This window comes from Microcebus murinus, chromosome 9 (genome assembly GCF_040939455.1).
Source record: "Microcebus murinus isolate Inina chromosome 9, M.murinus_Inina_mat1.0, whole genome shotgun sequence".
Classification (NCBI taxonomy): domain Eukaryota; kingdom Metazoa; phylum Chordata; class Mammalia; order Primates; family Cheirogaleidae; genus Microcebus; species Microcebus murinus.
In genome coordinates this window covers 55,354,937-55,370,230 of record NC_134112.1, presented here as the reverse complement: position 1 = coordinate 55,370,230, position 15,294 = coordinate 55,354,937, and the positions used below count along the sequence as shown (strand labels likewise).

The following is a 15,294-nucleotide window of genomic DNA, read 5'->3' as shown; positions in this document are numbered from 1 at the left end:
AGAACAAAATTTGAATTATAGAAGATGAGATTGTTGATAAATTTTGTTCATTTTCTATGATGATTTAACATCTGAGAATAACATCATGCTCATATTTACTTTTTATTTTTTTACATGAGTTTCAGATGTTTAAAAACACTTGAAATGTTAATGAAATAAAACCAATATGTCACCATGATACTCAGAATTTTAATATAAATGTATTATTATGGATTCTTTTAACTTTTACCTATTTTCTCCATATTGATCATATTTAAACCAGAAAAGAAATGTTATTCTTTGAAAAAATAAGGTAAATATGTTTTAAATAACCATACCTGAGTATTGATTCTTATTGCTCCAATAGAAGGAATTTCATAATAATATCCTGAAATATATATACATATTTAATATGTAAATATTAAATTATAATAAAGGGACATAAAATTATTTTATTTTATAAATCATGTATATTTGATTCTATAAATAAGGAGTATTTATTTTGAAAAGGGTAGTTTTTCACTTCTAAATTAAGCCTATACAAAAATACCAATACAAATGATAAATTAAGAAAATGTATGATTAATGAATCTTCACAAGAAATGCACAGACTTTGTGAGAAATTTTACAACATTTCTTAGTATGAAAGAAATGCTATTCTTCTACAAAGCAATAGGGAACTTGGCATCATTAAAATCTATTTTTCATTAGAGAAATTATTAAACATGCATGATGAATAAGTATCTAATAATTATTATATTTATATACAATTTTTGCCTAAATATAACTTTCAGAATAAATTCGGGTTCTTTTTGTTTCCATGGTGTCATAGTTCACCTTTCAAACGATATAAATTTTTTCTGAGTACAAAGAAAAAATGAGCTCACTACACAAAATTTAAATTATCTAACTATATATAAGATCTTTTCCATAAAATAATAATTTATCCACCCAGAGAAAAATATACATGTTATACTTATATTTAATTTTTACAAAATTCAGATTCTTTTACTCCTAAATTTTGCTATCTGATATGTATCACTAAGTATCACTCTGTCCCATATAACCTGTTATGAATGTACAATATTATCAGATGCTTGAATTTTTATATTATGTAACATTAGCATAAAACTTTGTTGTGTGTTTTCTCTGTAGAAAGAAAGGCATTCTCAATCTTACTCTTGCCTAATTATTGCACAAGAAACAATGTTAGATTATTTTAAATGATAATATGTAGACCCAGAAACAACTACCAGAATATTTTTTCTTCTAATAAAATGTGGTCAAGAAAACAGGTCTGTTACCTTTATTTTCACAGGCCATCCACTGAATAGGTCCTCTGTCATAATTATGTTGACCAACTGAAAACGTGAATACGCGTACCTGAATGAATTGAAAAACGGGTATCTGTTTAGGCTAATAAAATTTAAAGAAACGGCCAATCATAACAGCTGAGGTTAAAAAAAAAGCATGTTTTTCTTTTCAGTTGATTAATATGACAAGAAAAATAGAGGCCAGTAAATAATTGAGAAAGGCATTAGAGGAAAACCACAAAACCTACTCTAAACACAGATTCCAGTTACTAAATTTAATTAGCACTTGGGTGTCATGTACCATATCCGGATCGTCATGCAGGAGCATGACTAAGGTTTCATTAGTAGAAAATGCATTCAACCTAACTTTACCTATCTCACCTGGTTAAAACATACTTACATATCTAGTCACTTAAAATATATATATTTCCCTACTCCATAGGTAGGGGGTGATGAAAATGTATACAGAAAGGTAATTATACCTTTAGTTGCTTAAGGCATTAAACTTAGTGATGGTTTTGTGGCTTTTACACCATGGAAATATTTAGGATGTATACAGATGATGTTAGTATATTACTTATTTTCTATAAAAGATGGCTGGCATATATAAATAGATATTCTAAGCACCTAGATTTTTAAAGAGGAGCAAAATATTGAGTATTTTTAATATGATATAAAATGCAAATCTTTTAAATTTTAATTGAATGTTTTAAAATTGTAATAATTCAAATATTTGTTGAAAGCCATGGAAGTTAAATAATATAAAAATATAGACGATAAATTCAATGATGTCAATAATTAAATAGCTATTTTACATATATTTATTTTTACTAATTTAGCAATCTAAGTAAATTAACATTTGAAGTTCATCATTGTACCTATTTCTAAAGATAGACATGCAGAAAATCACTTATCTGCAAGTTCAAATTCCTTTTTGAACTATGTTAAGAGTTTTTCCCTCATTCATGTTGATTGACTATTTGAATTGACTTTTTTTTTTGTTTGTTTTTGAGTCAGAATCTCATTCTGTCACCCTGGCTAGAACAGTGGCACCATCATGGCTTACTTCAATCTCAAATTCCTGGGCCCAAGAGATACTCCTGCTTAGCCTCCCAAGTAGCTAGGACTACAAGCATGCACCACCATGCCTGGCTAATTTTTTTCCCCTGCTTTTAGTAAAGATTGGGTCTTGCTCTTGCTTAGGCTGGTCTCCAACTTCTGACCTCAAGTGAAACTCCCACCTCAGGCTCCCAGAGTGCTAGGATTATAGGCGTGAGCCACTGTGCTCAGCCTTGAATTGACATTTTATAATTATTTTCTCTCTTAAATTTTGCACATAATTCCAGAGCACAGACCTCAAAAGAGATTTCACTTCTGTGTTTTTTCATTGGTCCTAGCCACATGGATCATATTATAACAATCTCAGACTCCAAAATATACATCAGGGATGTCACTATTTCACTTGTAAGGTTTTATGCAAGCCACCCTTAAGTTATCCAGGTTTGCCTCAGCTAGTTATTTAAGAGGCCATATTTTAAACACTTCATATTGTAAGGATAAATGACTGGTTCTAAATTAATGGTAGAATTGGTTTTTCCTCTCTCTCCTTCTTCTCTCAACCTCTCTGTATCTATCTCCAGGGATTCCTACTCAAAATGTAATGGTTTCATTTTTTTTTTTTTAATTTTTCAATTGGATCATTTTGGGGTCTGTCTGTACATTTCAATCTAGGCTAAGCTTGTATTATCGACAACCTTACTTCTAAATGGAAATATTTTTATAAGCAGGTTGACCACCCTAACTGATAATTCAATTTAACTGTCATACCCTAAACAATTGTCACATGATTTCAGGTCAGGAAATAAATCCAGATGCTTCAGAAAGCACTTGGGGATCTTCCTCATAACTAACACTTGAACATATGCCTCAAATTTTCAAATTAAGGCACAGCTTTGTCTAGAAGTTCCTGTTACCACAACAGTGTCCTAATAAAATATTTTTCCTGAAATACCTCTCGGTAAAAAGAAATGAATGAATACAACTAAATGAATTGTTATATCATGTCTCTGGAAGGCAAGCATTTCTAATAACAGAGGCTACACTGAGACTCACACTGTATGATTATTTTGACTTAGTTATCATTGAAATAGCCCAAATATACACTTAGCAAAAAAGAAAACAGTAAAAATAAGCTTGTTGCTTTATTTGTTTTACTACAAAAGTTTCACCTAATTCCCATATGTTTGCCTACATGGAACCCTCAGAGGTTGTCAAAATTAAAGAATTTGGGATCATGGCTGAATGTGGAAGTGCACATTCTGTCTGTCACATTTAATTATAATTTATTAGACATGCTATACTTTTTTTGCCCCTCTTTGTTCTTTTTCTCACCTATGTCCCTTGGCTTCTTAAATGTAAGCTGCATAATCTGATTGAATCATTCTCATACTATAAATGTATAATTTGTACCCCTCTTCACAATTTTCATTAGCCTTACTTTAGAGACTTTTAAAGACACTTTTTCAAAAAATTTTCTTCCCAGTGGTTACTAAAATCTTAAAAATTACAAATGCAACCTTATTTTTATACTTTATGCAACTGCCTCACCATTATAATATTTACAAAATCTAAGATGCCTATTTTTCTCTTGCATGTGTCCACATACACACATGCACATATGTATTTAATGATTTTATAAGTTATAAAGATTATCTTAGAACTTTCTGATATGATTTTATAAATATATATTTGGAGGAAAAAATGTTTAATATAGGTCACTGAAAACTTAGCATCTATTGTAATGCCTTATACTCATTCTTTATATGACAATGAAAAGTCAATATAAAATATATTTCATATATATGAAGTCTATTTTATACACTGCTGAACTTGTCTTTGCTTTACACATTTTGGCTAATTATGTATTAAATATATTTTATATATATTAAATATATATAAAATATATATGAAATATATTTTATACACTGCTGAACTTGTCTTTGCATTACCCATTTTAGCTAATTATGTAATAAGAATGTTACTTTTATTGATTTCATAAACCCTTGCATTATACATTTTATAGTGCAGATACATAATTAATTGAAGTTTAAAAGAATCTTTGTGTACACTAACTTCCTACTTGGAAACATAGGTGGCTTCATTCCTTTTATTCCATACTATATCACTGCCACCCTGTGGAATAGTCAATGAACTAAAATTCCAGATTCCAAAATTCACAGAGATGATAGTCTCATCTTCTTGTTTTTCACTTCTTTAAACTTACAGTTCTTGTTTACCCATAATTTTGGAGACATGGAAAAATAAAGTGATTCCTTGAAGTATGCACAATTTAAAATTTAAGATAAATAACATTCTCAAAGATGTATATTTGTAGAGTTCTTTTCTTATTAGTGTATTTGCATGGTCTTACATAAAAACAAATAAAATGACACACTAACTTAAAATATTTATTTGGTAGTCACACAAGCTAAATATTTATCTAAACTCTCACTTAAGTAAATTACTTACATTAGAGCATGTTTACATCAAGGCAAATTCAATTTATGTGGAAGAAAAATTCCTTTACTTGAGCCCAATAGTATACTTATAATCTTGCTAGATGCATGTAACAAATATACACTAGAAATTTTCTATTTTGAGTAAAATGTTCCTAGAAAATTAGTTAAATACTTCTCAACTAGCATGTATGATTTTAGATAGGTCTTTATATCAAAATGTTTGCTTCTATGAAATTTTCATCATAGAGTCACATATGAGACATATACAATCATAGATGGCTTTGACAAATATTTTTCATAATGCTGGAGCCCAAGTCTTCAACAGATAGAATATGGGAAGCTAGTATTGAATAAACATTGGATTGAGTTTATAAAATTCTCAGATTGCACAACTTAGCACCTATTGTAGTGCCTTACTCATAAACGAAAATAAATATTAAATGAAAAACAAGTAAATAGACAAATGATTGGTCTTTACTTCTTACCAGAGGGATCTAAGAAAAGCTTTGCTGTCATTTGACATAGAAATCAGTTCATTACAATATGTGTGAAGACCAGAGCCAAAATTGGGCAAGTAGTTGTCTTGTATTTTGCTATTTGCATTGTTTCATTATACTATTAATAACATCATAGTAGATTCCTAATCTTTTAATTTAATATTATGAAGATATGTTCACTGCAGTTAAACAAAATATTTTAGGCAGAAAATAAACTATATTTAATACACATAGCATTTATGTAACATATTATTCCAAAAATAAAAACAAATTCTTATAATTCTTGACTTATGCTTAGTTTATATAAACATATTCATAAATGCAGTAGTAACTTGGGAAGCAGACTTATTAAAGTTAAACTTAAAAATTAGTCTTTATTATTATTTATAAATTTATATAATTTTACTTTCAGTTGTTTCAAAAACTCAATTTTCTCCAACTAGAATATTGTAATTCTAATAATTCAAAGTTGATATCACCAGCCTGGCTTACTTCATTCACGAAAACTTTTAATTAATAGCAAATTTGGTTATTTTAAAAGTATTACTGATTTGTTCCTTATAATAAACCACTGATTTGTAGCTTTATGCTACAGTTCTGACTTCTGCTAATCTGTTTTTTATTTTGTTTTGTTTGTTGAAGACTAAAATACTTGTCTTCAATTAAGAGTTTTTCCAAAGCCACAGGGTCAACCTATTTTAAAAAGCCATAGGAATTTGTTTCCCAGCAGAACCCAGTTACTGGAAACTGTCACCTCAATAATTATCAGTTACTCAGAGTTCAAGTTTAATTTACAATAGGCAAATCTCCAAAGAATAATGGAAATGAGTCTATGAGGAAAGGAAGCCAATAAAACTAAAATAAAAACTTCAGCTATCGAAACATGTTAGAAAAATGATGTCAGAGATGGGTTTTATTAATCTACTCTGTGTACTAAAAGTTTTGGCATTAAGCCTATGAAAATACTAGATTGGACTGAATATTTTAGGATAAAATTCTACGATGGTTTCCATAATTCAAAGATACCAGAATCCAAGCGTTTGAATGACCCACATCTCCAGTTTTATAGCATTATGCAATAAATAAAAGTGTCCAAAATCACCTTTTACACTTAATTTATTTTATAAAGCCTGGTGATCTGAAAGGTACTTGCAGTCTACAAGGTTTTGACAATCTGTCTTGTGAGGGGCATGTCCATGGGGCAGAAGGCTTGCTGTCTGACTAGAAGACTCCTGGGTAGGAAAATGATGGTTACATAGCCACAGGGCTGCCCGGGAAAGAGACAGACAGATGGCTAGCCAGGCACATTCCATTTCAGGTTATGGAATTTGGATTGCAGATTATTTAAAATCTTGACTCTGCCACTTAGTAGATGGATGACTTTCAACAAATTACTTCTCTAACTTTAGTTTTCTGATTTCCAAAATGGGGGTGATGATAAAAATAATATTTTATCATGATCATTCCAGTTGCAATGAAATAATATAAAAAATTTATATTACATAAGCTCAATAAATACTAGCTATGGTAATAGAGATGATGAGGATGACTATAATGTTGTCTTCCATAGTCAAACTACAAGAGTTCAATATGTTAATAATTTCCATTAGAGGGGCCTTAACCTTTCAGCCCTCAAAAGGAACTTAAAAGACAATTCCAGATGAACAAATGTGGCCAGTTTTATCATATTTAGTAACAAACTTTAATGAAAAGGGGCCAATAGTGTCCATATAAGATGTCATATATGGAATTTCCCAAGGTCTGACAGAGGCAAGAATTTTATCAAGGTCCATTAAATTTGTTCAAGTAAATAACAAAAAACACCTGTTTAAAAAAGGAAAACAGGCCAGGCGTGGTGGCTCATGCCTGTAATCCTAGCACTCTGGGAGGCAGAGGCGGGTAGATAGCTCGAGGTCAGGAGTTTGAGACCAGCCTGAGCAAGAAAGAGCAAGACCCTGTCTCTACTAAAAATAGAAAGAAATTAGTTGGACAACTAAAATTATATAGAAATAATTAGCTGGGCATGGTGGCACATGGCTGTAGTCCCAGCTACTCGGGAGGCTGAAGCAGAAGGATTGCTTGAGCCCAGGAGTTTGAGGTTGCTGTGAACAAGGCTGAGGCCATGGCACTCTAGCCCTGGCAACAGAGTGAGACTCTGTCTTTAAAAAAAAGGAAAACAAAATGCAGTAGTCATGTAAGTTTTGTCTATATGATCTTAAAGAGCCAAGCTGATATTTCTGGGTACATAACACAGAAGCATGCCTTGGGATTATAATGGTATTTTTAATTTATTAACAACTATAATGTATCATCTTCATATTATCAGTTTATAAGGAAGTAATTTCAGGTTCCCTTTTTCTCTATATACATTTATAGTAGTTGATAAAGAAAGAATAAGCTATGGGCACAGTGCATTTCCAAGTAATTTGTAGTTCTCCAAAGAGAACCATAAGTTGAGAGGTCAAAATTTAAGCAGTATAGTGATTTATTTCAGATGTTCTTCTTGGTTATTGCCAAATGCTTCTATGACACTGATAATAAGAAAACTCACGAAAAACTATGTGATAGACCGATTAGGGTGAAAGGAAAGGTACCATCAATACAATTGTTTGTTATATAAACTTAAGCAATCCCTATTTATATGATAAGAACATATATGATATGAGAATATCTATATCAAATTTATTCTGCAGTCCATTAATAAAGACAAAAATTGTTTTTAATGATTTCCTTTTATAAGAACAAAGCTATTCATTTTTTCTAACATTTATAAATTTTTCATAGTTTACTATTAGAGACATTATTTATTGAATATTTACTGAAATGGCTGACATATCTGCAAATATTGTGCAATTACTGTGCATCAAGCACTTGTGCTTGCCTCTAAGAATTCATTGGTAAGTTTAAAAATGTATATAGTGCCTACTTAATGGAACTTACAATAGAGAGGAAGGTTCAAGCTAAAAAATGAAGAATTAAAATCATCAAAACTGGTAATCTGAGTGAAAGAAAACCAAGAAGGAAGAGGATGCTGATATAGAGAATGATAAAACAGATGTTAGGAGAAAGGCTGAGTGAGGAAGACCCCGTTAACAAGATCCACTGTAAGCAAAGTTCTTAAGCCACAGAAAAAGCGAATAGTGTGTGTGCCCTTTTGGCATAATGTTTTAACACAAACATTGGGCAACCCCAATTCTAGGTAGTAAATTTTGCCTAGAAATTCAAGTTCCTCTCTGTGCTATAGAGTTTATGTCATATAATATACTCTGTGCTTAAAGTAATACTTAACATTATTTTTATTAGATTTGTTTTAGATATTAAAATAAGGACTCTGTAAAACACAAGAAAGTGATATTATTCAACCCTGAAGATGTATTTTCCTAGATATTTCTTAGTTTAGGAGATGAATTGACAACATTAATTTTACTCTAAGAGAAACAAATGCAAATGAATGCTATCAGAGACAAGAACACAGACATGCATAAAACATGCCTTTTAAACTGATGATCTCTCTAGTGGCAGGGCCAGTATTACATTGCAGTTACTATTTTCAGCTATATATAATAGTAACTCCAACATAAGTATTTGGTTTTTGTGAACAAAGTAGAGCTCTTATTCTAAAGCGGTAAATTTTAAAAAGTATTGAAATTGCCCAAAATACCTGAAATGAAAGTTTTTAGAAGCAGTCTCTGTTTGTTAAATATATTTAAATATATATATATAAGTTAAATGTCCTTCATTATCATATCTTTAAACATTCCATCCAAAGTCTTGATTCTTGCCTGATAGACATACCAGGCAGAGAGAAGGTGGAGATTGCAATGAATTATTTTGTCTACTACCTTTTAAAAAAAATAATTGACAACGTTCACTCTAACTATATAAAACACACATGCGTATTCAGCTATTTGTGACTTGTTTTAGATTTTTATGAACTATAGATTATTTCTATGTATTTTGGATCTGAAAGAAAATAGGAAAGTGTTAATCATTTTTAAAGTAAATCTCTTTAAAAATAAATGCATAAAGAATATATTTATTGTTAAGTGGTTATAACTTTAAATATACATTCATTTTGAAAGTTATTCCACATCTATTACATACTATTTTTCTCATTTGTTCTTCTCATTCAATTTACCCATTATTTTGAAATTTTTGATTAATTTTTGAATGCCTTTTAATTTTTAAAATTAATTCTAAGAATTAAGCTAAGAGTCAAAGAACTATTTCCTAGCTGGCTAGGCAATCTTAAGTGCGTATTGCTAAGCAATCCTTTGGCTATTCTACAGAAAATCAAGTATTTTTAATTTTGCTAGCCCTGGGAATAATCTTTCAACTCTGTGTCTGGTTTCACTTTCCTTTATTCATTTGTTTGGACTACATGATAGAGTTCATTTTAGTTTTGGCACCATTTTCATGGCAGTCTCGTCCACATGGGTGAGCCCTAAGGAATGGCATTGCTGCAGGTAAAGATTATGAAGTGAATGTATTTTAATTTGCAACAGCTGTGTAAGGAGATTAACATGGATTCAGTTTTAAAGCCGCACCTATCTATATATAATCAGATAAATTCCCAAGAGTAGTGCATTTCACAAAAGAACCCAAACATTTTGTTCTAATTCTCAAACCTTTTGGCCTCATTAAATTGTGCTGTGTATCTGTAGCTTCATTCATCAGACCTACCTGGGTTGCTCTAAATGACTTCTGACTCATTTGGATGAAAAACGAGTATAAATGAAGCATTCGGCAGCCACATTAGGGCCAAATAAGAAAGAGGCTTGGGAAAAAAGTAAGATTCGAAGAATAGTTTTCAAATTTTTTTAAAGCTCACCAAGCTTTAAAATGATATAATTTTTCTATATTTTTAAAATTTTATATTACTGTGGTGAGAACACTTAACATGAGATCTACTCTCTTAACACATATTTAAATGTACAATGTATTATTGTTGACTATAAGTATAATGTTGTACAGCAGATGGAGCTTAATCATCTTGTTTAACTGAAACTTTATGCCTATTGATTAATAACTTCCCATTTGCCCTTCCCCTTCACCACTGGCAACCGCTCTTTGATTCTATGAATTTGATTATTTATTTATTTATTTATTTTTTTGAGGCAGAGTCTCACTCTGTTGCCTGGGCTAGAGTGCTGTGGCGTCAGCCTAGTTCACAGCAACCTCAAACTCCTGAGCTTAAGCGATCCTCCTGCCTCAGCCTCCCGAGTAGCTGGGACTACAGGCACGTGCCACCATGCCTGGCTAATTTTTTCTATGAGCTTTTAGTTGGGCAATTAATTTCTTTCTATTTTTGTAGAGATGGGGTCTTGCTCTTGCTCAGGTTGGTTTCGAACTCCTGATCTTGAGTGATCCGCCCGCTTTGGCCTCCCAGAGTGCTAGGATTACAGGTTTGAGCCACCGCGCCCGGCTGAATTTGACTATTTTTGATATCTCATATAAGTGAAATCATATAGTATTTGTCATTCTATGATTGGCTTATTTCATTTAGCATGTCTTTAAAGATCGTCTTACCTGTTTGCATATGTTGCAAAATTTCCTTCTTTTTTAAGGCTTTATCCATTCATCTGTCAATAGACATTTAGGTTGTTTACACATCTGGGCTATTTTGAATAGTGCTGCAATGAACATGGAGGTGCTCTTCAACATCCTGATTTGAATTCTTTTGGATAAACACCCAGAAGCAGGGTTGGTGGATTCTATGGTAGTTATATTTTTAAGTCTCTGTTTTCCATAGCTTCTATACAATTCTGCCTTGCTATCAACGGTGTGCAGGGTTCCAATTTCTCTACATCCTCTTCAACACTTGTCTTTTGTTTCTTTGATAACAGCCATCCTGACGGGTATCAGCTTTTACCTCATTGTGGCAGTTTTTGATTTAAAGACTATTATGTCTGATAAAAGTATAGCTACCCCTACTCTCTTTTGGTTACTATTTTCATGGAAGAACATTTTTTCTGTTCCTTCACTTTCAGCCTATGTGTGCCCTTAAATCTAGAGTGAATTTCTTACAGACAGCATAGAATTGTGTTTTGTTTTTTACCCACTCTAAGTCTTTTGATTCAGGAGTTTAATCTATTTAGATTTTAAGTTATTATTATTATGTTAAGTGAAATAAGCCAAGCAAAGAAAGACAAATCTCACATGTTCTAACTCATATGTGGGAGCTAAATATTAAAACAATTGATCTCATGGAGACAGAGAGTAGAATGATGGTTACCAGTGGCTGGGAAAGGTAGCAAGGAGGGGCGGAAAAGTGGGAAAAGTTAATGGGTGCAAAAATATAGTTAGATAGAATGAACACAACAAAATGACTATAGTTAACAAGTTATGGTATACTTTAAAACAACTAAAAAGCATGGAATTAGAATGTTCCTAACACAAAGAAATGATAAATGCTTGAGGTGATGGATACCCCAATTACCCTGACTTGATTATTATACCTTCTTTGTCTGTATCAAAACGTCACACGTACTCTGTAAATATATACAACTCTTAGGTACCCATAATAATTAAAAATAAAAACTTTAAAGTGATTTTTGATAGGTAAGAATTTACTATTGTTTTATTGTTAAGTTTTCTGTTAGTCTAGTTCTGCCTTGCTGTCTTCCTTTGTGGTTGTAATTTTGATTATTTCAAAGAAATAATGAGTGAACTTCTTTTAAAAAGAAGCTATGAGTGAACTTCTTTTTAAAGAATATATTTTTAAAGTTATAATCAAATATAGCATTTTTAAGAGCACTGAAAATTTATATTTTACTAAATCTATCAAATTTGATTTTTACACATTGGCCATTTGAAAGAAAATATTTTCTGTGAATAGCAAAATTCTGAGTTGATAAATTTATTATGTAACTAATATTAATTTTGTAATTATGGATTTAGTATGTCATAAACATCCTTAGAGGACGATGATAAATAATTATCTTCCATATCAGTATCTGTGGACTACAAATAAGCCATAAGCAAGTCTGGACTGGAAAGTAGTTTGAAGGGTTTTCTCAAAATATCTATAAGCATTTGAACCCATATTTGAAGACAGTAAAAAATATATATATTTTAATATATATATACTAAATATATATATATAAATTATATATACACTATTGTTATAGCATGTATATATACACACACATGCCCTTGGCATAAACAATTAACTATGTAAATGTTTTTGTCTTAATATAATGCAAATATACTCAAAAGCATAACTGAATGAAACGTGGTCATCTGCCATCACCTATATTCACTGTTAGTGGATACAGAACATGCAAACTCTAAGAAAAAAAGTTTCATTTATTTAACAAGGTTTTCCCACATTGGAAGATGTGAGAAGATGTTGAACTTGAAAGAAGAGCACATGTGAAATGTGGAACAGCAATGTTTCTAGAAATATAATTGTCAAATTCAGAAACATGTATTCTATCTCTCTCTCAATCTCTTCTCTTTTAAAGCTTTCTATCAATTAGCCTTTGTTTTGTATCTATAAGCTTTCCCTGTCTTTTTCACTCACTTTTAACATGTAATAATAGATAAGGTCTTCCATCATTTAAAGCAACATGCATACATACACATATGTGTTTATAAGCATACTTTTTTTGTGATTCATTTTATTTCACCTATCTTTTTTGGCATTTTTTACAAATTGAAGATTTGTGGCAACTCTGGGTTGAGCAAGTCTATAGGCTACATTTTTCCAACAGCATGTGCTCATTTCATGTCTCTGTCTCATTTTGGTAATTTTTACAATATTTCAAACTTTTTCAGTCTTTATATCTATTATGGTTATTTGTGATCAGTGATCTTTGATATTACTATTAAAATTGCTTTGGGGTGCCACAAATCACACCCATATAAGACAGTAAACTTAATTGATAAGTATTGTTTATGTTCTGACCACTCCACCAACCAGTCACTCCCTAGTCTATCTCTTCCTCTACTAAGACCTCCCTATTCCCTGAAACACAATAGTATTGACATTAGAGCAATTCATAACCCTACAATGCCCTCTAAGTGTTCAGGTAAAAGGAAGAGTTATAGGTCTCTTTAAATCAAAAGCTGTATGTGATTAAGCTAAATAAGGAAGAAAAGTTGAAAGTCAAGATAGGCCCAAAGCTAGGCCTCTGGTGACAAACAGCCAGAATGTAAATGCAAAGGAAAAGTTCTTGGCAGAAAAGCGCTACTCCAGTGAACACACAAATGATAAGAAAGCTGAAAAGTCTTATTGCTGATATGAAGAATGTTTCAGTGGTATGGGTAGAAGGTCATGCCCACCACAACATTCCCTCCCTCACAGTAAGGCCCTAATTCTCTTTAAGTCTATGAAGCCTGAGAGAGGTGAGGAAGAAAAGTTTAAGTCTAGCAGAGGTTGGTTCTTGAGGTTCAAAGAACAAAGCCATCTCCAAGACATAAAAGTGCATGATGAAGCAGCAAGTGCTGATGGAGAAGCTACAGAAAATTATCCAGAACAGCTAAAATCATTGATGAAGATGGCCATAATAAAGAACAGATTTTTCCATGTAGTGTAGATGAAACAGCTCTCTATTGGAAGAAGATGCCATCTGGGACTTGCATAGCTAGAGAGGAACAGTCAGTGCCTGGCTTAAAGCTTCAAAGGACAAGCTGACTCTCTGTCAGGGGCTAATGCAACTGATGACTTGAAGTGGAATCCAATGTTCTTTTAACATTCCAAAAATCCTATGGCCCTTAGGAATTATGCTAAATCTACTTTGTTTGTGTTTTATAAATGAAGCAACAAAGCCTAGATGACAGTACATCTGTTTACAGCATGATTTACTGAATAATTTAAGCCCACTATTGAGACCTACCGCTAAGGGAAAAAAAGGATTTCATTCAAAATATTATTGCTCACTGACAATGCATCTAATCATCTGAATATCTGATGGAGACGTACAAGGAGATGAATGTTGTTTTCATGCCTGTTAACACATCCATTTTGCAACACATGGATCAATACCTAATTTCAATTTTCAAGTCTTATTATTTAAGAAATACATTTTGTAAGACTATAGCTGTCATAGGTAGTGATTGGATCTGGGCAAAGTAAACTGAACACCTAGAAAGGATTCACAATTCTAGATGTTATTACTGTGATTCATGGGAAGAGATAAGTAAGCACATGGGAAGTAACCATACTTCCTCCACTGAAATGTGGTAGAAATACCAAGAAAACAAAAATTAGAAGGGGAGTCTGCAGAGTTGAATAAATTGCTGCAATCTCATGATAAACTTGAACGAATGAGAAGTTGTTCCTTATGGATGAGCAAAGAAAGTGGTTTCTTGAGATAGAATCTACTCCTGGGGAAGATGCCATGCACACTGTTCAAATGACAACAAAGGATAGACTATTACATGAATTTATTTAATAAAGCAGTGGCAGGATTTGAGAGTATTGACTCGAATTTTAAAAGAAGTTCTATGTGGATAAAATGCTATCAAACAGCACTGCATGCTACAGAGAAATATTTTGTGAAAGGAAGAGTCAAATTGATGTAGCCAACTTCATTTTGTCTTATTTTAAGAAATTACCACAGTCACGCCAACTTTCAAGCAACCATCACCCTCATTAGTCAGCAGCCATCAATATCAAGGCTAGACCCTCCACCAGCAAAAAGATTAAGACTTGCTTGAAGGCTTAGATGATTGTTAGCATATTTTTAGCAATAAAATATTCTTTAAGGTATATACATTGGGGTTTTGTTAGACAATTTTATTGCATAACTAAGAGACTACAATACAGAGTAAACATAATTTTTATATGTACTGGGTAAACAAAAAATGTGTGTGAGTCAACTTATTGCGATATTCTCTTTGTTGAGGTGGTCTGGAACTGAACATGAAATATCTCTGAGATTTGCCTGTGCGTGTGTGTGTGTGTGTACACACACATGCACGCTTACAACTTAACCCCAAGTTGACTGTCTTATTTTTCTCCTTTATTACTTGCAAATCTGC

The 15,294-nt window shown here is 31.9% G+C and overlaps 1 protein-coding gene across 7 annotated transcripts in view; it reads right to left on the bottom strand.

Moving 5' to 3' along the window:
- Nucleotides 1-15,294, bottom strand: part of CACNA2D1 (calcium voltage-gated channel auxiliary subunit alpha2delta 1) — a 476,872-nt gene that overhangs the window by 61,795 nt on the left and 399,783 nt on the right. For all 7 annotated transcript variants that reach the window (XM_076006476.1, XM_020289801.2, XM_076006475.1 and 4 more), the window contains exons 13-14: nucleotides 1,284-1,362; nucleotides 318-367 (exon numbers count right to left, since the gene is read on the bottom strand). In XM_076006476.1, the coding sequence (XP_075862591.1) occupies nucleotides 318-367; nucleotides 1,284-1,362 (129 nt within the window). The remainder of the gene's footprint in view (nucleotides 1-317; nucleotides 368-1,283; nucleotides 1,363-15,294) is intronic.